Source organism: Vulpes vulpes, chromosome 10, assembly GCF_048418805.1.
Source record: "Vulpes vulpes isolate BD-2025 chromosome 10, VulVul3, whole genome shotgun sequence".
Lineage (NCBI taxonomy): Eukaryota > Metazoa > Chordata > Mammalia > Carnivora > Canidae > Vulpes > Vulpes vulpes.
In genome coordinates this window covers 34,047,258-34,071,323 of record NC_132789.1, presented here as the reverse complement: position 1 = coordinate 34,071,323, position 24,066 = coordinate 34,047,258, and the positions used below count along the sequence as shown (strand labels likewise).

General features: G+C 38.9%; 1 protein-coding gene across 3 annotated transcripts in view; it reads left to right on the top strand.

Annotated features, from left to right (window-relative positions):
- The window catches only part of PRKG1 (protein kinase cGMP-dependent 1), a 1,174,671-nt gene extending 1,153,116 nt beyond the window's left edge, over positions 1 to 21,555 (top strand). For all 3 annotated transcript variants that reach the window (XM_026014785.2, XM_026014784.2, XM_072723549.1), the window contains 5 exons: positions 1,238 to 1,401; positions 13,099 to 13,221; positions 13,304 to 13,366; positions 14,669 to 14,735; positions 17,074 to 21,555. In XM_026014785.2, coding sequence (XP_025870570.1) covers positions 1,238 to 1,401; positions 13,099 to 13,221; positions 13,304 to 13,366; positions 14,669 to 14,735; positions 17,074 to 17,172 — 516 coding nt within the window. In that variant the 3' untranslated portion in view covers positions 17,173 to 21,555. The remainder of the gene's footprint in view (positions 1 to 1,237; positions 1,402 to 13,098; positions 13,222 to 13,303; positions 13,367 to 14,668; positions 14,736 to 17,073) is intronic.
- The last annotated feature ends 2,511 nt before the right edge of the window (positions 21,556 to 24,066 follow it).

The window sequence follows — 24,066 nt, the reverse complement described above, 5'->3', positions numbered from 1 at the left end:
AATTGGCTAAGTCCAAACTGATAATACTCCCATGGCAGAATGGGTTTGAATGGCTCGTGCTTGCTGGCACGTGTTCTAGACCTAGAAGGGCCGTAGAGACCTTTTCCAAGACTTTCTGCCATTCACAGGGAATGGATATTTACATTGTAGAAAACCGTGAATTGTTTTAATATTTTAGATTTCTGTATAATCTTTTTTTAAAAAATATTTTATTTATTGGAGAGAAAAAAGGAGAGAGAGAGTACAAGCTGCGGGAGGGAGAAGCAGACTCCCCCGCTGAGCAGGGAGCCCAGATATGGGGCTCGATCCCAGGACCCCAAGGATCATGACCTGAGGCAAAGGCAGATGTTTAACCGACTGAGCCATCTCAGTGCCCTGATTTATATACAACCTTAATGGGGAAAAAAAATAGGCTTGGTAGGCAATGTCATCCAGGCCATTTTGATTATAATAATAATAGTGATCATCATCATAATAAAATCACTCAAATGCTCTAAATATTTAACACAGGAGGGAAGTTCTCATTATTATAAAATGTACAATTTTTATGGACTCTGCATTTGTCAGTGCAGATTTTTTAACCTTTTGGAATTTCTGTTCGGCATATGGTTTTCAAGGAAGTCAAATCAATGGCAGTTAATTATTTATATTCTCAACCAAATTGTTTTAGAAAAAAATAGACTTTCTGCATTTGATGCTCCTTCATCAAAAGGTTTCTAGAAAAATAAAGAATACATTTGCATGTTGTGCCTGTTTGTGCTTACCAAGGGCAGGGATAAACTTTGTGACTCAGCTCCTGCAGCAGTGAAGTGGCTTCTCAATACTAAATGGATTGTCAACCTCAATTCCAGCAGAAATCATGCATATTCTGGAAAATTTGTCAAGGAGGTCCAACGAGTCTTTTACAGATTTTCAGTAAAGGAGTTATGGCTTTCCATTGGCAGGAAAGGAGTAAAAATTGGAAAATAATTCTGGAAAGAAAGATTTGCCTTTATTTTTAATGACTTGAGTTTTATCCTATACTCAAATTTCACCTTTTCCTATTAAAAAAGAAAAAAGAAACTGGGTTTGATCAGGGAGGCTGTGTTTGAAGTATAGGTGGCTCCTTTCAGACTAGAGAACTATAGCAATGTGCATCTGTTTTTGTTTTATTATCAGTACACTCCAGCTAAAGAACTTACTGCTTTTAAGTTTAATGCACATGTCTTGAAATAACTTGTATTTCTCTCTTTGTAAGGTTGATTTTGGCTTTGCAAAGAAAATAGGATTTGGAAAGAAAACATGGACTTTTTGTGGGACTCCAGAGTACGTAGCTCCAGAGATCATCCTGAACAAAGGCCATGACATTTCAGCCGACTACTGGTCACTGGGAATCCTAATGTATGAACTTCTGACTGGCAGGTATGGACATTGACAGAGAACCACTGATAAAAATAGACCAGCAGACAGCTGCACACTCCTGCCTTTGTCACTCCAATCAGGCCATCTTAAAGCACATCTCACCATATCTTTTCCAGCGCTTCCATTAATTATGCAAGTGACCAGGAGTCCATCAAACTCTAAAATGGGTTAGAGGAAGGCAACCAACTCAACATCAACTTTTGGCCTCATCATTACTAGTTCTTTATACAAATATGAGAATGTAGAATAATCTTGTTTTTTTCTGTGAGGCCATTGAGCCTAGTCACTTAGCCAGCAATGAAGTAAGGGAGATAATAGCGTTAGAAAAATGTCTTGGTCAACTGTTTATAGAAATAAGAGGACATCTTAACAATTGTTATATCGAAATGAAACGTGCATGCTTTGCAGGTCATCTGTGTAATAACATTATAGTCATCAACAACCAAAAAAGGTACTGTGGATACTTCCAGGTCTAAGGCAGACCATAAGCTCCTCAAGGAAAAGAAAAACAAAATACACCACCCTGCTGTGTCCAGAAGAGAAGGGGGTGGTAGGGTCATTATAAATCAAGGAGTTCAGAAGAGGGCTCGGTTTGTCCAAGGAGACTTTTAAATAAGGCAAGACCTCAGCTGGGCTCTAAGAGAATGTGTCTTAGACATTCAAAGCAAGGAAAGAACATTCCAGGCAGGCATGGCTTCACTAGAAGGGCAGTAGCTTCATGTAAAAAAAAATGATAGGACACTGATGGCCAACTGAACGACTTTTGCACAGTGAAAGAGAGGGGGGCCACCTACAGAATGACAGGAAAGATGGAGGTAAGAGAGTTGGGGACACAGGACAAAGGGAAGCCCCACCCCCAGTGTATGAACTGTAGTGGTAAGACATGAAACAGGGGGACTGTGAGCAAATGCATCTGTCCTGGGCACAGACAAAAGTGTTGTGGCTTAAGGGCAATTTCAAATGAAGGAACCAGCCCTAGAACCCTGACAAATGGTGGGAGAGCTGCTGGAACTCTCTACAGGCCTGATGGGCTGGCAAACACTACTTATGTTTCCCCTCCATCTTGATAGTGCAGAGGGGAGCAAAGCCCAGGCATCAGAGCTGGTTTGCCAACTCAGTGAGCCCCTGGCTCCTGGACCACACTAGCCCCAGATGTCCCAGCAGGACATTGTGGCTCCAGCCATCTCACCAAAGATAAATAGGTGCAGAGCACCCCAGAACATTCCAGGCATGCCCTACTTTGGCTCTAGATGACTTGCCAGTGTAACCCTGGCCCATGCCCACCTCAGCTCTTGCTGTCCCACCAGGTGCCCCCTCCATCTTCTACCTCCCTCAGCTCTTCTGCCAAGGGGCCCTTAGCACGAGAACCCCAGAATTCATGCCTACTTCAGCTTCAGCTGTGCTGCCAGGCATCTTCCATGTGGAGAGCCTTGAGACCACCCCCACCCATTCCCACTTTGTTCTGACCATCCTACCAGGATGGCCCCACATAGAGTGGCCTGTACCACCAAGTCCAGGATAGCTACAGCTCTATACAGCTAGCCAAAGTCACCAGAAAGACACAGTCTACACAGGGAATGACCAGCTCCAAGATCATTCCTTCAAATTTGAGGAGAAGTAGCTGTTGATGTCAAAGATTAAAGATAGAGAATTTCGAAAGCCAGAGAAAAGCTCCTTGCTATTTTTCAGCAGAAACTTTGCAGTCAACAAAGGCGTGGCATGGTACATTGAAAGTGCTGAAAGAAACCCTGCGACCAAGAATACACTACCCAGCAAGTTTATCATTTAGATTTGAAGGAGAGTTTCCCAGACCATCAAAATAGTGGAGTTCATCATCATTAAACTGGCCTTACAAAAAAAAAAAAAAAAAGCCAAAGGGAATTCTTTAAGTTGAAAAGAAGACCATAATTAGAAGAAAATTACAAAAGGAAAAAAAAATCATTAGTAAAAGTAAACATTTAGTAAAGACTTATAAGGCTAGTATGTTGGTTAAAAGACAAAAGCAGTAAGATCAACTGTACCTAAAAAATGTAAAATATGACAATATATGTAAAGTGGCAAGGGAGTAAAAATCAAGTTCTTTTAGAATGTGTTTGAACTTAAGTGACCATCAACTTAATATCGACTATAGTAGGATATTATATATGAACCTCATGGTAACCACAAACCTAAAAACTATAAAAGATACACACACAAAAATAAAGACAAAAAGGCCAAACATAAGACTACAGAAACTCATCAATCACAAAGAGAGAGCAAGAGAAAAAACAGAACTACAGAAACCACCAGAAAACAATTAAGAAAATGGCAATAAGTAAATACCTATCAATAGTTACTTTAAATGTAAATAGTCTAAATGATCCAATCTAAGGCACAGAATGATAGAATGGATAAAAAAAGACCCATCTGTGTGCTTCTTATTCAGACTTTAAGACACACACAAACTGAAAGTGAAAAAAGATGGAAAAAGATATTCATGCAAAAGGAAGCCTAAATAAATAAAAGATGCAGTAGGAATACTTCTAGTCTTTTTAGTCTATTTTATCTAAGAGAATCTTTATAATGATAAAGGGATCAGTCCAACAAGAGGATATAACAGTTGTAAATATTGATCTACCTGACATGAGAGCATCTAAATACATCAAGCAAGAATGAACAGACATAAAGGGAGAAATGGACAGTAATACAATAGTAGTAGGGAACATTAACACCCCACTTACATCGAGGGATAGATCAGCCAGGCAGAAAATCAATAAGGAAACTGTGTCTTTGAAAGACACATTAGACTAGATGGACATAACAGATATAGACAGACCATTACATCCCAATACGTTCTTTCCACGTGCACAAGAAACATTCCTTAGGCCACAGAACAAGTCTCAGTACATTTAAGACTGGAAATCCTACCAGGCATGTGTTCCATCCACAAGGGTATGAAACTATAAATCAATAACAAAAAAACAAACAAACAAAACTGGGGAAAAATACAAAAACATGCTGAGGCTAAACAACATGCTACTAAACAACCACTTTGCCAATGAAGAAATCAAAGATGAATTTTTTTTAAATGGAGACAAGAAAAAATCATGGAGACAAATAAAAATGAAAGTGCAACAATCCAAAATCTTTGGGAGTCAGGAAAAGCGATTCCAAGAAGGAAATCTATACTGGCACAGGCCTACCTCAACAAACAAGAAAAATCTCAGTCTAATCTTACATGTAAAGAAACTAGAAAAAGAACAAGGGAAGCCCAAAGTTAGAAGAAAGGAAATAATTAAAATTGGAGGAGAAATAAATGAGAGACCAAAAAAATAATACAAAAGATCAATGTATTATTTTTTTGTACTGATAAACCTCTAGCGAGACTTACGAAGAAAACAAGATCCCAAATCCAAATAATTAAAATCAGAAATGAAAGGGAAGTAACAACTAACAGCAATGAAATACAAAGGTTGGAAAGTATGAGTGCTATAAAAATTCTATGCCAACAGAGTGGACCATCTAAAAGAAGTGGATAAATTTCTAAGGAAGAAATAGAAAAGCTGAATAAACCTATAACTAGTAACAAAATGGGATCGGTAATCCAAAAACCCCAACATATAAAAGGCAAGAGTTAATAGCTAAATTATTAATAGCCAATTAATAGTTAATAGCCAAATTATTACCAAAAAGTAGAAGGAAAGCTTCCAAGTGCATTCAATGACATCAGCATTGCACTGATACCAAAACCAGAAACTACAAAAAAAAAAAAAAAAAAAAAAAAAACAAGAGAGGGAACTACAGACTAATATCCCTGAAGAACATGGATGTAAAAATCCTCAACAAAATATCAACAAAAAACATTCAACAATCTATTAAAAGGATCATTCACCACAAATAGGTGGGATTTATTCCAGGGTTGCAAGAGTAGTTCAATATTCTCAAATCAGTCAACATTATATATCACATGGGCAGGAAAAAAGATAAAACCTGTATGATTATCTCCAAAGATGCATAAAAAACTTGACAAAATCCAGCATCTGTTTATGATAACACTGCCAACAAAGTGGGTTTAGATAGCACGTGTTTTAACGTAATAAAGGCCCTCCATGAAAAACCCATAGCTAAGATTTTCCTCTAAGATCCAGAAACAATACAAGGATGTCCATTATCACCGCTCTTATTCAACATAGTAGTGGAAGTCACAGCTGAAGCAATCAGACAAAAAGAAAAGAAATAAAAGGTATTCAAACTGGTAAGGAAGAAGTTAAGCTGTCACTATATGTAGATGATATAATACTATCCATAGAAAACCATAAAGAAAAAAAAACCATAAAGACTCCATCAAAGAACTGTTAGAAGTAATGAATTCAGCAAAGTTGCAGGATACAAATTAATATACAGACATCTGTGGTGTTTCTATACACTAACAACAAAGTAGCAGAAAGAGAAATTAAGAAAGTCCATTCCATTTACAATTGCACCAAAACAAATAAAACAACTAAAAATAATTTAACCAAAGAGGTGAAAGACCTGTTCTCTAAAAACTATAAAATATTGATGAAATAAATTGGAACAAATGGAAAGATATTCTTGGCTCATGGATTGTACAAATTAATATTGTTAAAATGTCTATACTGCCCAAAACACTGTGTGGATTCAGGGCAATTCCTATCAAAATGCCAATGGCATCTTCCATAGAGCTAGAACAAATAATACTAAACTTTGTGTGGAACCACAAAAGACCTTGAATAGCTGAGGCTATCTTAAGAAAGAACAAAGCTGGAGGTATCACAATCCCAGATTGTAAGATCTACCGCAAAGTTACAGTAATCAAAACAGTATGTTTTGATATACAGGAACAAAAATGGTCACAGAGATCACTGGAACAGTAATAGAGGGCCCAGAAATGAACATTTTCTTATACGGTCAATTGATCTCCAGGGGAAAAAGCAAGAATATGCAATAGGGAAAGAAAAAATGCCTCTTCAACCAATGGTTGGGAAAACAGGGCAGCTGTTTTGGAAAAGAATGACACTGGCCTGCTTCCGTACACCTTACACAAAAATAATTCCAAAATGGATTAAGAACTTAAATGAGACCTGAAACCATAAAACTCCTAGAAGAAAAAAGAGGCAATAATCTTTTTTGACATCAGCGCTAGCAACATTTTTCTAGGTGTGTCTTTTAATGTAAAGGAAAAAAAAGCAAAAATAAACTACACCAAGATGAAAAGGATTTGTATAGTGAAGTTGAAATGACGAAACACAAAGGCGACCTAGTGAATGGGAGAAGATATTTGCAAATAACATATCCACTATGTGGTTAATATTCCAAAATATGTAAAGAACTCCTACAACTCAATACCAACGAAACAACCAATTCAGTTTTAAAATGAGCAGAGGACCTAAATAGTAACTTTTTTAAGGAAGAAATTCATTTGGCCAATAGACACATGAAAAGATGCTCAGTATCACCCATCATCAGGGAAATAAAACTAAAACCACAATGAGATATGACCTCACACTTGTTAGAATGGTTAGAATCAAAAGGACGAGAAATAACAGATGTCGTGGAAGGCGTGGAGTAAAGGGGGATCCTTACGTACTGTTGGTGGGAATACAAACTGGTGCAGCCACTGAGGGACACATTATGGAGGTTCCTCAAAAAATGACAAATAGAATTAACTGTGCAATTCAGTTCCATACTGGGTATATTCCCCCCCAAAAAAGGAAAACACTAATTCAAGAGAATATGTGCACCCCTGTCTTTATTGCAGCACTATCTCCATTAGCCAAGGAAGGTAACCTAGGTGTCAATCAATAGATAAATGGGTAAAAAAAAAAAAAAAGATCTACACACAGGGGACTATTACTTGGCCATGAAAAAGAATGAGATCTTGCCATTCACAACCATGTGGAGGGACCTAGTGGGCAGCGCCATATGATTTCGTTTATCTGTGGAATCTAAGAGAGACATAAACTAAACAAGACCCATAAATACAGAGAACAAACTGATGGTTGCCAGGGGAGTGTGGGGCATGGGGAAAAGGGGGAAGGGGAGTGGGAGGTCCAGGCTTCCAGCTGTGGACTGAGTCACAAGAGCAGAGGCACAGCATGGGGATACGGTCACCGGTATCGTAATGGTGCCCTGTGGGGACCAACCGTAGTGACACTTGCAGCCAGCACAGCATTACATCCCCACTGTCAGAATTCCTACATTCTACACATCAAACTACCGTCATATGCCTGCTGTCGTTCAATAGAAAATTGATGATAATGGGGGATCAGTAAGCGTCGCCTCTTGAGGATCATGATTGCTACACGTGACTGTTTTCACTCCATCTAAAGGCAGTCACTGAGTATTTTTTGAAAAGGGGGTAACCTATAGGGCCCTATTTAGGAATAACAAGCCAGAAGACTTGAAGGTCATTCTGATAATTCACATCTAGGGAGCCGAGAACTTTGAATAAGATAGAGGCCCTGGAATGACAGGATTGCCTAAGAGAAAGTAGTAGCTGCCCCAAATATTCAGGAAGACCCAGGGCGTTTAGCCTCAGGTCCTCTGTGAAGCTTCAGTGAATGTGTGAAGATTGAGAAGATTGTCTAGAGCACAGGATGCACTCCAAGGATGCCACAGCCACTCCGCTCCTACCACTGCCAGGAATCACGCTTAAAACTTGTGTTGACTTCAAATAAATTATCTGTGACCTAACCCCATTTTATTTAATATCCTCCTTCTACATAGAAGAAAATGGTTTTAAACCTATGACAAGGGGACACTTGAAGGATATGAAAGATTTGAATGGCAAGGTCAAATCTAGCATTTAAGCATGTATGTGTACACGGATGGATGGGAGGACAGATACATAGGTAAGCTACCTGGTGTTCTTAGAATTGCTATAAAGAGCAATCGGTGTATTGCAAAGAGCAATCTTGTATTCTTGATACAAGAAAACTCAATACTATTAACCACAGAATTAAGATATCAACCATTAATAACTAGAATAAAATATTAACCATGGCAATTTCTATTTTCCTTATGCATTTAATTTTTTCTCCACACTCATTATTTGATTCCTTGAGTAATGAAACAGTTAAAACCTTATTCTTAGAAATTCCCACATACCAAACTGTAAAGAAATTCTTAATAGCAGTCCTTAATCCTTTAAAATAACAATGTCACATCACAATATCCGACTAAAATATATTGAAACCAGAAATACAAAGATTTAAAAGATTAAACACTTGAATAGTTTCAAAGTACTTTTCTAAATAACCATAGGGTCATAAACATTATGGAATGGAATGGTCATGAAAAATAAAACCATATAAAAAAATAAAATTAAATAAAACCATATAAATCACGATTTTTGTGGGATAGCCAAAGCTATAATAACAAGTATAATAACAAGTTATTATCATAAATGCTTATATTATTAAAAAATATTTTAATATTTTGTTATTAAAATAACAAAATATTGTTATTATCATAAATGCTTATATTATTAAAAAATATATTCTTAACCATACATAATGAGCTTAGTACCCATTTTCGGAAATGGACTCACAATTTTTCTCCTTCTGGGGAGAATGACAAGGGGCAGGGGTGTGGGAAGGCAAAAATAGAACATATAAGCTCATCTTTAGCTGCAGGGAAAATCTGACCAACCGCATGTGTCAAATACTGTGAGGTGTGGTTTGTGACCAGGACTGATGCTGTCAGACCTCCTTGGGCCACAGACGTGACCACGAAGTGCTCTGGTCCTGAATATAATATCCAGTGGATTTAGGGGAAGAAATGGACCTTTGGAAAGCAAGGAGTGTTCACGTAAAAGCCCAGTTAAGCCCCACAGAACATCAGGAGGATCTGTAAGCAAATAGATAGACCAGTTTTGCCTTCTAAGGCCCATAATGTTGGCCAATAAAGGGATAGGAAACCAAAAATAAAAAATAAAAATAAAAAAAGGGAGAAAGGTGGCAATGGCACAATTTCAAGGAATGTGGTTGGGCTTTGCTGTGTGCCCCGTGAACTCCTGAATGCCCCAAATTGAAAGCAAATGAAATAATTTGGTACATTTTAAAAGGCAGAAAATTCTAGTGAAAGCTGCTGAATTTCCCATTTCCAGTCTTCCTTAGTCTGTTCTTCAGGGCAGTGAACCCCACTAAAGGATGAGTGGCTATCAGAAAGGGCCCCTTCCTGTAGCCCCAGACCGCCCCCCCCACACACACACACGAGTTCCTTTCCTACTTTTTGGTTTTGCCCAAGACTCCCCCAGCCCCCACATGACTCAGAACAAGAGAAAACCCTCCCTGCCTTTCAGCTTTAGATTCAATTCATGTGTTCCACACACATGCATTCCCCCTGGCATCTGTCCCTAATTTTGGGGGGGGATGCAAGCTAAACGGATCCAAATGAATTTGAAGAATTTCAATGTACTTTCATGGAGAATTTGCAGTGCCTTTCACAGGCACTCAACATAACAACTGAATATATGTAAGTCCCTATTTCCACTGGTGGTCTTCTCATAGAGATGACCTCACAGTCCTCTCATTTCCTCACACCATTGAGAGGAAATGGCCTTAAGATAAAGCCAACACTGTATGGAAAACAAGACCTGGAAATGACTGAGTCATTGAGCCACTGATCCCACCAGGTCCACAGCTTCCCTACCTCTTGGCCGCCGTCATGTGAGAATAAGGTCCATACTGGTTTAATCAGTTTTCAGTTAATTTCAGCTGCAAGATACATACATAAAAGGCAGCTCAAAAAAAAAAAAAAAAAGGCAGCTCAATGACACAAAAGAAAAATGAATGAAAGAAACCTAGGAAGAGCTTAGACAAATCATCTACAATTTCTTTGACGCTATAGAACGCAGGATCTCTTTAAAAAGTCAACAAGAAAAAAAAAAAGTCAACAAGACATCTGCTAGTGTTCGTGGACAGCAAGAGAAGCAAACCAGCGGAACTCAACAACAACACAGAGCTGGACGTCACCATCCTCATCCACAGAAAAGAGAGCAATAGCAATGAGAAATCCAGCCAGAGAGGTAGTAGGAGTTGGGGAAAATAATGGAAAAGACGACAGGATATAGAAATTATTACAGAAAGAGGATATAGAAGTCAAAGGAAATAGGGAAAAAAACCAATTATGTTTGTAGAGAGCCCATTACAAGTGGAACAGAACAATATCCAAGGACATAACAGAAAATCCGTGACCCAGAGCCTGGACTCAGTACATCCTTCTGATTAGCAGCGACCGTGGGGAAGCAGATTCAGGGCAATGACACCGCTGTGTGTCCTGCTTCCTGACTTCAGTGGGAAGGGATCATTGTATGGGCAGCTAGGCCACAACAGCAGGTCATGCGGGGTGTTGGGAAGGAGGAGGATTAGTCTGACGTGGCTTCCACCTTGTGCGTAATGCCTTTAATGTCAGAACCTCGCACGTCCAGAGCTGCGTAGTTTTGAGGGAGACAGAAATTACAGCACAAGGAATTTATACCAAGTCCACTTAGAGCATAGAGACCACAAGTATAAAGTAGAGGGTGCACCCAGCTCTTTCTTCAAAAAAAGATGAATTAAAATAAGGCACAAAGGAATAAAACTGGTGAAAAGGACTGGCGATGAACTTCGGAGTCTTATTAGAACTCAGACTAAATAATTTAATGTTGGTAATTGAACAGATGGTAAATGTGATCATCTCTGGCAATTTTCAGATACTAAAACAAAAGTTCATGTGGGGGGGAGGAGGTGGGAATCACGATAAACACGCTTATTTGTCATCATTCACAGGAAAGCATTTTAAGAATTTTTTTATAATTAAAGTATATCGCTATGAAACAGAAAGCTCTGAGGTCAGAGCTGTTTTGTTAATTGAGACATCTTTTGGGAATTAATATTATCGGTGAAGAAGCACATATTGGAAGTTTAACATTTCGTTCTACTCTTGAAATAAAATAAAATTGAATGCTTTTTTTTTTAAAGCATGTATAAAAAAAAATCCCGTGTCTGCACCTCGACACAAAGAAATGTTTGAAATTACATTTATCTTATGTTAATGATTAATATTTTGGGGTTCTGGAGGATTTTTACCTCTAATTTTATGTTTTGTATGCTGCAGGGCTATCTTGGACTGAAAATACATCGCTTGTAAAAACCACAAAAGTCCTGTTTAACAAATGATCCTTTTTTCTCTAAGAGAATATAAATTCAAATATATGTATCTAAATTTTAGAAAAATGTTTAACTGATTACAAATGAGGAAGAACAGCATAGTGGATGTTTTGTTAAGTAAAAATCAAAACTGGCAAGGCTAATGGAAGAGAATAAATGAAATATTCAACTTCATATCACATCAAAATTCTTAAGTTCTACTGTGACCTAAAGTTGTATATTTATACATTTTTTAAAGTGATTTAAAACTGACAACTGGCTAATGAATGACACATTAAAACATTTAAAAAGTACTTGTCATAGAGAATAGGGACCACACCTCAAGGCAATAACAACCATCACAGCCTTCAGAAAATCACCTCTGCTCCTCCCTGTTGTAAGCAACTCATCGTTTGCACCTTGCTCCTTAAAAGGAACTAATTTGAACTGCTACTAACGAACCTGGTGGGCAAAAATAATAATCCGCACCATGTTTCCCCAAAGAGACATGAACTTGGTATTAGAATAATTTCCAAAGAAAGTATTTGTCCAGGTTGTATCACTTTGCTGGAAGGTGCAGTCTTGATCATCTCCATGTCCCCTGACCCTGGCACAAGGCCACCCTCCAGGGATGGATCTGGCTCCTGGGGGCCTGGCTATGACATCCTTCCCAATAAGGAGGAAGCCTCGTGTCAGGTTACCTACTGAGGACTGATGACCAGGGAGGAAGGGGCGGGAGGAGGACTGTTCTGCAGAGACACTCCATCAGCAGGTGCAACTCTTGACCTCGGAGTTGTGAGTTCAAACCCCCCGTTGGGTGCAGAGATTGCATTAAGAAAATAAAATCTTTAAAAAATAATAATAATGCACCAATCTAGTCTAATACTTGAATTTACGCTTGATGTTGGTTGGTGGAGGTCATGGGATCAGTCCCATGACCAGAAATGGTGTCCCAATCCCAGTGGGCATGGGTAGTGTTGGCAGGAGATGGATCCTTATCACGGAAGTCCTTGGAGCACTCTAGTGAGTTTGGAATTCATCTCAGGTGTAATCAGTGAACTGACAATTACAAGGAAAGGGCCAGAAAGTAGAAGCAGCATCTTGTATGGCCAAAGACAGCAAGGGGAGTTTGGCCCCTGCACTAGAAAGACAAGAGGAGAACACAAACTTGACCCCCCCGTGGGGTTTTGCTAAGTGATTGATGTGAAAAGGTTTCCATGCTGTTTTCCTATGAATCTAGTATCACTCCGTTACCACTACCAACGTTTGTCCCCAGAAAAGAACCGATGTCGTCTGTGGGGTCATAAACAATTTAATATTTCTTATTTAGAAAACAAAAAGTGGGGATCTCTTGCATGGCTCAGTGGTTCAGCGCCTGCCTTCGGCCCAGGGCGTGATCCTAGAGTCCCAGGATCGAGTCCCATGTCAGGCATGGAGCCTGCTTCTCCCTCTGCCTGTGTCTCTGCCCACCCTCCTCTCTATGTCTATCATGAATAAATAAATAGAATCTTAAAAAAATAAAAAAGAAAACAAAAAGTGATTCTCTTTTCACGTCTCATTCTCACAGCCCACCTTTCTCAGGCCCAGATCCTATGAAAACCTATAACATCATACTGAGGGGGATTGACATGATAGAATTTCCAAAGAAGATTGCCAAAAATGCTGCTAACTTAATTAAAAAACTCTGCAGGTAAGCATTTCAACCACATGATTTGTGAAAGGCTCATAATGTGAAAGTGATGAGATTCCTCACAGTTCTTATGTCTTTCCAGGGATAACCCATCAGAAAGATTAGGGAATTTGAAAAACGGCGTGAAAGACATTCAGAAGCACAAGTGAGTGTTCTTTCCTTGTCCTTTTCTGTTGGAGGGTCCAGAAAGCACGACAGGCGCCCCAGGCTGTGTGACGGTAGACTCGGCCTACCTACCGGAACATCCAAGGGGACGCCAGACCTTTGATCAGAAGCCCTTCTGCTTGTGTGTCAGGGACGTCACATGACCCTAAGCCATACCAAGTGACAGATTCACTGAATTCAGTTTCTCCAAACTCACCCTAATGGCACATCTCCTCTCTGGCATGAACAGGAAATGTGTACTTTTAATTCTGGGATTCTATTCTCTGCCAGGATATCAAAAACAAAGGACCCCCACCATCGCATGCCTCATTTCCCAGACTAAAACTGGAATTGACTTTTCCAACCACTTCCTAATTAGATGATAAAGGGAAAAAAGAAATATAGGGTACAGTGGGTTTGTTTGGGGTTTTTTTTCCTCAAACCGTAGCAGCATCTTAAATATTAAACCTTACTTAGTCAACTGGAGAGTCAAAGGCTAAACCTAAAACCAAATTAGTTTTTTTTTAATTAGCCTGTGTTTATAACAGTCACAGGAAATGCACATCCCTACCAGAAGAACGTATTTATCGAACTATTTATAAATACCCTGAAACACCTGCTTAAGAATTTGGTGCTAGCATTTGCTAAAGACAAAACAAAACGAAACACTTTAGTGTTATTGGGTCCTCATTTTTGCAGATAAACTACACCAAGTACCGTAAGTCTATTTTAATTAAACGTGTTGACATCTTATTAGGAATTATGATGACCCTAATACTGCATATTTAATGTTTTCTTCTATGAACACATCGAAAAAGTGCCAAGTCAGAGTTAGACCTAATACGGTGATATGGAAAGGTTAATTAACTGAAGCCGCCCACTGAATCGGTGCAAAACTAGAAGGGTAATTTTCTAGCCTGACTTTTCATGCCCTGATTCTACTGCCTTAAAATAAAAAAGTTCTATAAGACTCAGGGGCCAAGCTATCATGACACTTATTAAATTATAATGATACTGTAGGAACAAAGTCATACAGACATTCTTCCTGAAATTGCTAGGAAAGGAGTTATTTTCTAATGGGTGTTAAATATCTCAATAATTAACTTATTTTATGGGAATGCATATTTTTAAAAACCTAACCATAAAAATGTGCAATGAAATAGAATATACTCTTGTCTCATAGAAAATGTTTGCCTAGTGGCTTTCCTTCAGACATGTCCATCACCCATGTTGCGATGAGAGGGTTTTAGCTGATATGATGCCTTTAACTAGCTGTCTTTTTTTCTTTTCTTTTCTTTCCTAGATGGTTTGAGGGCTTTAATTGGGAAGGCTTAAGAAAAGGCACCTTGACACCTCCTATAATACCAAGTGTAAGTAGACTTCCCAGTTTATACTCGTGTGATGCACATCATGGTGTTTATGTCAGTTGCTGAAGTTTCATCCTATGATCCCTTGAAATAAACTATAGGGGAAAGTACCACATTCGAATAGTGATACCAAAATCCAAGCTTAAAAAACAGATCAATTAGGAGATGGTCGTTTTATGTTTGTTTTACCATTACCTTTCTAAACTATTTATTCTAATATCTTTTGCATGTGAATAAGAGCAGACCTTTAGTAGAGTAAGTGTTAAATATACATTGATGTAGACAGAAGAGCATAAGGAGTGTCCAACAACCAGTTTCTTTTTTCTCGTAATGCATAAACTTCACACGTCATTGCCCAAGAATACATGAACAACTTTAATGAATTAGTCCTATTCTTGAATTATGACCAGTGTAGTGTATACTAGAGTGTATTTGGGTGCATTAGGGCAATGTGCTGTTATTTTGTTTTTACGATCCTAATTTACACCCCATCTTGCTCTGTTCCCAAGAGCCTGACCCATAAGGGCCACTCAGAGCATCTCTTTGCCCCCTGGTTTCTGACTAGGTTTGGTCAACAGTCCGGCAACCATTTTCAATAGCTACCAATTCCTGGGTCATAGTGGGTTTTGTTTTTTGTTTTTTTGTTTTAATGCCCCCCACCGTTCCTCCTCCCTGACCCCATATCACTTCAAATGAAGTACTCCCAGGCAATACCATGTTCATTTACCCTTTCATGGGGCCCTAAAAGAAAAGGATCCTCTTTCCTTCACTGTCTTTTCTGAACACATCAGGTGTTTCATTACATGGCAGCCCACTAACGGTGATTTAGTGTTTGCATGTTTCCATATTTTTATTTAATGCTGCATGTGTCTGATGAAATGTGCTGCATCTTTACAAAGAGACAGAGGGCTGCTTGGCGGTAATCAGGTATATACTTCTATTTTTTCCAGCTAACTCAAGACTGCTCTTTATGCAGAAACATTTTCCCTACTTCTAAGATTTATTTCTGTGTGGAGGCTTATGTTTATTTACAGACAAAAGAAAAATCCCATTACCGTATCTCCCAATACAGATGCTAATTGCATGCATGAGGTTTTGGTTTTAGAACAAAAGTAGAATAAGGAACTTGGAGGGATAGTTAGCCTAAATGATACGTACCTAAATCTATCAGTGGTTTCTTTTTCTGCCACAGTAATACTGAATGGGATAGATTTATGGGTATGCCCGTATATCTTTCATTCAATATTAATATATAAATGGTCCTAAAGTATGGATTTTCACCACTTTTACTGATGCTCTACAAATTAGACTTTACCCAGTAAATTTGCAAGAGTTTTGGCTAGAGTTTAGAAATGCCTTTTTATTATACTTGAAATGCAAAGGCAAAAGCCACAAGACAGCCTACAAGGCTCTACATGACCTGATATCTGCCTATTTCCCCTATTTCTCCTTCCACTCCTCTCCTCTCTTATACAGCAGCCACACTAGCCTTTTTTTTTGGTTACTTCATAGCATGAAGCACTCGCTCTCTCTCACCTCAGGCCCTTTGCATGTGCTATATCCTCTTTATCAAACTCATGGATTCTTACTTTTGAGATAATATTTTTTCAAAGAGGCTCCTCATCATCACCTAGACTGTCATGTCTTTTTTCCTCATAGCAGCTACCAAACTTGATAACCATTTAGAGATTTTTTGTGATTATCTGTTTTAATTATACAGCGTACCCTCTGCCAGAGTAAAACAGCAGGAGCCAGGTCTATTTTTATTCACCACTGTTACGCTCAATAAAAAGCACAAAATCTGCTGCCTGATAGACCCTTAAAAAATAGTTCATTAGGGAATGAATAAAGAATGTTTTTTAGGGCAACCCAGGTGGCTCAGCGGTTTAGCGCCGTCTTCGACCCAGGGCATGATCCTCGAGACCTTGGATTGAGTCCCATGTCGGGCTCCCTGAATGGAGCCTGCATCTCCCTCTACCTATGTATCTCTCCCTCCCTCTCTCTCTCTCTCTGTGTGTGTGTGTCTCTGTGTCTCTCATGAATAAATAAAATAAAATCTTAAAAAAAAAAAAAAAAAGAATGTTTTTTAGGAGCACCTGGATGGCTGTCAGTTAAGTATGTGCCTTCAGCTCAGGTCATGATCCCAAGGTCCTGGGGTGCAGCCCCTACTGAGCAGAGAGCCTAAAACAGGGCCTGTCTCTTTGCCTCTGCCCTCTTGTGTGCTCTCTCTGTGTCAAATAAATATATAGTTTTCAAAAAAAACAATATTTTTTAAAAATCCAATCTGGAATTTGACTCACCAACCAAGAAGTCCTCCCACTGTTCATTCTCTCGTTCGCAGGTTGCATCACCCACAGACACAAGCAATTTTGACAGTTTCCCTGAGGACAATGACGAACCACCACCTGATGACAATTCAGGATGGGACATAGACTTCTAATGTATTTCTCTTACCTGCTTCTGCCTTGCTGAAGTCAGCTTTTTTCTGAGACACAGCTGCCAGCAAACCTGAGGGACGGAGAGAAGATAAGTGCTCGGGGTCACCATGATGCCTTTGATCGATGCTGCTCCGGTAACTACAGTGGCATTAGGACTTATTGCTTAGATGACAATAGTGCTCTTTACATGTTTTCTGTTTGATCCTAAAAAAATAGCAGTTGACATGGTGGTCCTGAAGCAAAGCCTTTGACACCAGTAAAGAGAGGTTTTCTGTGGTTGCAATGATCTTGCTTTGCTCTGACTATAATTTGAAAGACTGTAAGAAACACTTCAACCTAGTAAAAGAGTCTGTACCTTGCTAGAATTATCGAAAAGATCAAAAAATAATATATTGGGTACGATAGATTGCCGTGGTACCAAAACTGGGCTCTTCCTTTCCTTCGAGTGAGGTCGTAGGATATATATTAGCGCAAGCCGGTGTATATACCGTTTAGAAGAGGGCCACACATCTACTGGTCACAGAGTTCATGTCAAACCAGTGCTAGAAGTTTCATGATTTAATTTCCCAGCAGTGCTGATGACGAGACTGAATGTTACCTTTCCTTTCTGACAGATTTTAAAAATTGATATGATAAAAGCACAACTGCTATGGATTCTGCTGAGAACTTTCATAGCAGGTATATACGCATTTTCACAGAGGATTGAAAAACAAACAAAAAAACAACAACATGCATGATCTTTGTTTCTTTTTTGATAAATTGGCATGACAGAGTGGGAAAAAAAAAGCAACTCACAAACCATTTCATATCTTTTCAAATATTGTGCTTCAAGATGGTCCTGGAAATAAATGACTAGCAGCCAACCGATTTTTATTTATTATGTAACATGCCCTCAGACTGAGGCTTAAAATAGTCCCTTTTATAAGAATAAACCCTTGGGGTGGGGGCAGGGTGGGGTGGAGCGGGACTAAGATCCATCCAAAAATAAAAATAAAAATAAACTATATAGGTGCTATGTATATCTTTCATCTGTAAATGTCCGTGTCTGAGCAGACAACACAAATTCTAATCATCACCTGTGTAGCCAGAGACTCAAGCATTCTTCACTGCATTTACCAACCGAACTCCCATCAGATTTCACTGACACAGCCTAGAGTTGAGGGGGAAAGGGGATCAAAACCCATTCCACTGGCTTCTTGTCTTAGGCCTGAACCAAAAGAAGAAGAAGAAAGCACAAAATCGTTGAGACTCACCAGATAAGGAACCTGGCTTACGTGAGGTCAGGGAGTGGGACCAGCCTGGCCAGGTGTTGTCTACCTTTTGACCAATGAGCCAGTGTGAGTTCATGGCACGTTATGGGAATAGGAAGGGAGTAGAGAAGAAAACAGGACCCTGATCTCTTAAACATAAATTTTGGCTAAGTAGGACAGAAATATCACAATCCTGAAATGCATCTGAAAATACACTGATTTGCTTTTTTTCCAAGAAGGGGAAATAAGGAGCAGTTTAAACTGGAACCCTCTGCTGGTAGGTGAGTTAAGGCCAATTAGCCGTCCTAAGTAGCAGACCGGTCGGAAGCTTTTCCTGGACAAGGAGTGTTTTTACCTGCGTAAACAAACGCAAAGTCTTACGAGCTGTCATCCTGATTTGGAACCATGAGTGCGTTTGGGATACTCAACTGAAGGTTGCTTTTATCCGGTATAAAATTTAGTTTCTTTTTAAAGTCAATCAAACGTAAACATTTCTGCCAAAAAATATGTCCACAAAGGTCATTATTACCATATCCCAGGAGGCATATCTTATTATTTCTGTTGGAATTTTTCATACTAAGGCTACTTTAGAATATGGTATCAAAACATAACAGTCTAAGAAACATTTGGGGAATAAAAATACTAAGGGCATATTATCTCTCATCAGAATAAAGCGATGTTAAACTTTTGATCCCAAGAGGTTACTGCTATTCTTACAGTAGAGTTTTCCCTCCTTTGCAAATAATTGCTTACAATCCCTTTATGCCCCCAAGATATCCACTTTCTTCTACAGATTTCAGAATGTAAAAATTAAACATATCAACCTAAGATCCGGCTCTGAATGCTATTTCAGCATCTCTATATTGCTTTTAACCGGGCTTTGAAAAAGTATATAATTTCAACACCGTGGTCAATGTTCAGTGATTTTTGTGGAAAGCTAGAGTGTGGAGGTTTATTAGAATACTAAGTTTACCTAAATACCACACCCCCCCCCAAAGCCCCAGAGCTTAGCGCTCCCTGCAGATGTTGGAACTCTGGTTCAAGTCTAAGACAACAATGTACAAGTCCTCTGAGGAATGAAGAAGTAGCAGCGGCTCGATGGAACGGTCTACCATTTCTCCTACTTGTTAGCACATCGTTGTTGCATTTCACCTGTGGCATCGCATACTAACCAATAGAATGCGAACTACATCTTCCAAAAAGTTGCTAAGAGAAAAACAGTCCTCTAATCTTCAGCACTGAAATTCAAGTGTTTAAATCTTGTCTTAATGAAGACACTAGGGCTAAAAATCACAGTCAGCTTCGTAGAGCGCATCTCACATTATTTCTGAATTTTTCATGCCCCTTCTCTTTTTCCTCACACTAAAGAACATCTGGGTAAGTTAGAATAGTGCCAACTTGTTCGATTTGTTAACTGACTTTCTTGTTACTACTCTGAGTATGGGAAATAAGGGCTTTCCACGTGTCTTGGCGCACAGGAAAAACTGCAAACTGCCAAGGAAAGGAACATCATGATATTTGAGATAAATTGAACACATTAGAGGAAACGAGTTCTGGAAAATTGCTATAAATGATTTTTACGTTTCTATCTTCTTTGTTACTCACCTGAGAGTCAGATCCATGTGGCATTTAAAACAAATTTCTTTGATGATATTCTTTACAAGTCACTTTTTTTTTTTTACTTAAAATTATGGGATAGGCATGTGAATCACACGTGTGATATAGAAATTCAGCTATTGAATTTTTGTTGTTTTATTTCTACATGACTGAACTGATGGTGAACTAAATTTACAGAAGTCAGCTACCATACTGAAAATTAGGATAGCAGAACTGATTTCATACGGTAGAGGTGATCTGTGCATTATCCATAATGACGTTTTCTTTCACAATAGGACCACAGACAAATATTTATGTAAATAGATATTTTTGTGTGATATTTTGTGGTACATATAACTTTTTTTTAGTGTTTCACAGCATTATTATTTCATTTTCTTTGTATTGAATACTGTTTTTAGGTCCAAGTAGACTTGAATTAATGTCATAATTGTCAGTATTATTGAAAATTATGTCAACTGTATGGTTTCATCTGTTCCATAGTTTAGAACATGACCTGGCTATCTGGCATTGTTGCAAGTGCCTTAAATTCATGGCATCCTATTAAAAAACAAATTTGGTGTTATGCTGCATGACAAAGACAAATACACCTCAAAATGTTGTCCTTTCTTAGCTTGCTGCGTTTTACAGTTCTTTCTGCTAACAATTTATAAGCCTTTATTATATAATATTGATGAATTACAGAAATGATGAAGTCGCTCTCTTATTTCTGTTACATGTACCAGAGCTGTGTATCTGTTACTGAGATACAGCGTCATTTCTGTGAAATGTAAAATGTATGTGCAGGTCAAATTAATATATGACATACTATCAGTCTGTATACAGGCATTCCTGTTTTGCTAAGCTGTGCAGATTCAGTTAAAAAAAAAAAAAAACAATGAGTGCAGTCAAGTTCTAACGTCTCATTTTATAGACTCCATTACCAACGCTCCAACTCAAAAGAAAAATTGGAAAGTGACTGCTAACCACACCTCGTTATGAAACCAATGATGAACACGTACCTTGGTGCACTCCTCAACAAAACAGGATGCTTTCTGAGTTCTTGTATATGCAAATCATTTATGAGGCAAGTTTGCAACAGACCTGGAAAGATAAAATTGGATGTGTGTTGTTAGCCCTCCTCTTTATCTGCCCCTGACTTAACAGAGCTCTGGGACCTTGACAGTGACTCAGAGGTTTGGGCTTTCCGAGGCAAGGGACATTTCTTCAAGTATCATCTATCCAATTTATTTCATTGTATGATGTTTTTACAACTGGTCAGTTCTTTTGTATTCTTACAGCTATGGTTACTTGATTGTCCTCTTACAATTTGTTCTACATGAAAGAGTCCTTTGTTAGTCAGAATGCAACAACTGTCATCAAATGGTCATTGACTACTTGCACTCTTTTGATGTAGATTAAAAACTTTTTCATAAAATTAACCTGCTTTGATTTGCTCTGTATTTTTCCTGCAGCTGTAATTGCCGAGTGCCTGTTGTATACTTTATAGAGTTGAAATAAAAAAAAATAATTACTTTTGAACTTAGTTGATGTTTAATTCCAGACAAGATACCAATAATATGGTCGATGTATCATACTGGAATGGAAATACCCTGCAGTGCTGTTGGAGAACGTTACTATGACAATGTAAAAATTACTTATAACCCAAGTGTCCTTCACAACGTCGTGTATTACGATCTGTTATAAAACTAATCTAGCAAATGGGTTTAAAGAATTCAGGAGGGATAATGGAAGGCCATCCAGTGTGAACAGAAAAGCAAACAAACCCCACACAAACCCCAACCTCGGCAGTGTTCTGTGCACCACGACCACTACCCACCACCACACACTCCTTGTTTGGACCACCCCTAGTCAAACTCTGAACCAGGCAAACAATCAAAAAGACAATTCTTGTATAATGCTATGTGCTACGAGGGAATTATTTCACATGGAAAGCAATGTCGTGAATCTTAGTCTACAGTTTATTGGCCTGAACCCTCTGTTATGTTTTATATTAATAAAGACTATAAATGTAGAAAACAATGCTACTGCAACAACTTCAATTCCCCAAAACCCCAGTGAACATATCCCTCTATCCCTTTGTTCCTCATTGCAGTGAACAGAAGACAAAATTAACAAAGATTTCCTTAACCTGACTGTCTTTGTCTCGTTGACATCCCATTGCCAGTGATGGTGAGTTGAAACCCCTTTTAAATAAAAACTAGAAATAATCCAATTAACTTCACCAGATAGAACTAATAGAACTTTAAACCGTATTATGTCACCACAGCATATGCAATAATTTCATTTCTCCTGCAAATAGAACTGAACATTAGGTTTTCACTGTCCATCAAGTCCTGTGATTTTCATACCCTTGATCTAAGCATGGTCTTCTGTGATCCTGGAAAGTTATGTTTTTGGCGATAATTACAGTTTTTAGAGAGGCGTGTAGACCAATACTTATGATCCATTAGTGTGGGGGATGGTAAGAATGTTGTATGTTGTATCCACACCATTGTCACATCTTGTGCATGTTAATTGCAATTGAAGTAAATCACTACACAATTACTAGACTATCATAACAGGAACCAATTATAAATTTGATCTGAATGTATTCTTGATCATCCAACTTGATCACATATTATGCTTGCAGATCAACCCTTAGATTCTCAGAAATAGCCCTAAATGTGCAATGCACATAACACAAAACAACCATCACACTAGTGTTTTTTCCTGAGAGCCCTAGTTTAGAGTTTCTCCCTGTTCCAAACATACCCTTTCCAACTCAAAAGGCCCATAAATTGATAAGACAGTAATGTTTATATATTAAAGCCGTTTTTCACCCCATGAAAAACACAGACTCACCCCAGATCCATCCTTGTGCCCATTAGCAAAGCTAGACAGGTTAATCTCAACCTCAGGTAAAAATAATAAAAATCAAATGAATCAAAAGAAAGATATAAAGAGAAAAAGAAAAAAGAAAAATTAAGAAAAAAAACAAATCATCCCTAATAATCCTAAAGGTTGGCACAAATTCCATAAAAATTAATGCACAGGCTCTCAAAGCACATATTCCAGACCAGTATTTTTCAAACATCAATGTCAGAATATATGTCTGGGAAATGTGAAAACATATTTCCAGCATCATTCACAGTTGTTTTGAGATAGCCCAAGAATCTACTTTTAACCAGCACCTTAGTATATTTTGGTGAAGTTATTTATATATATCCATGGAAGAAAAATAGGAATAAAGGATTCATGGGAAATCATTCCAGAAATGATAAGGTAAAAAGGGAAGGGAAAAACCATGGTGGACATGGTTTCAGCCACCCCACTAGGGCACCCCTTTGTGGAGCACCACAGGACAATCCTGTCTGCACCAGTCTTGGCTTCAGTAGCCTGGCCAGGGCACTCCCTACCCTGAACACCTTAGCACAACCCAGCTTGTACCTGATTCAGCTTCAACTGTCCCACCAGGTCACCTTTTGTATGGAGAGTACTGGGACAACCTTGCTTAAATCACCACAGCATCTGCTGTCCTGCCAGGGTGTATTTTGCTCAGAGAGCCCAGTGAGATTCCAGCCCATGCCCATTTTAGCTTTAGCTGTCTTGCCAGGGCCCCTCACAGCATGGAGCACCCCTGCCTATGTCTGTCTCGGTTCTGGCAGCCTCTTTGGGGCATGCCCCCACCATGTGGAGAGTCCCAGTTTTCTTACATCTACTTCAGCTTCAGCTGTCCTGCCAAGGTGAACCTGTGTGTGTAGGAACCCAGGTGGCTGTAGCTTACCCCCACTTTAGTCTTAGCTATGCTGCCAGGGTATTCTCTACACAGAACTCAGAGACTCCCAGCCTATACCCTGCCACAGATCCAGCCATGCCACCAGCACATCCCATGCACACAGTGTCCTAGGACAACCTGGCTTGTATCCATCTCAGCCTCCACTGTCCTGGATGGGTGCTCTCAGTGCCTATATACTGGACCACCATAGCTGCATCCTCTTAGCTACCCTGACAGGGTTCCCACTACTGGAAAGCCCCAAGATTCCCTGACCC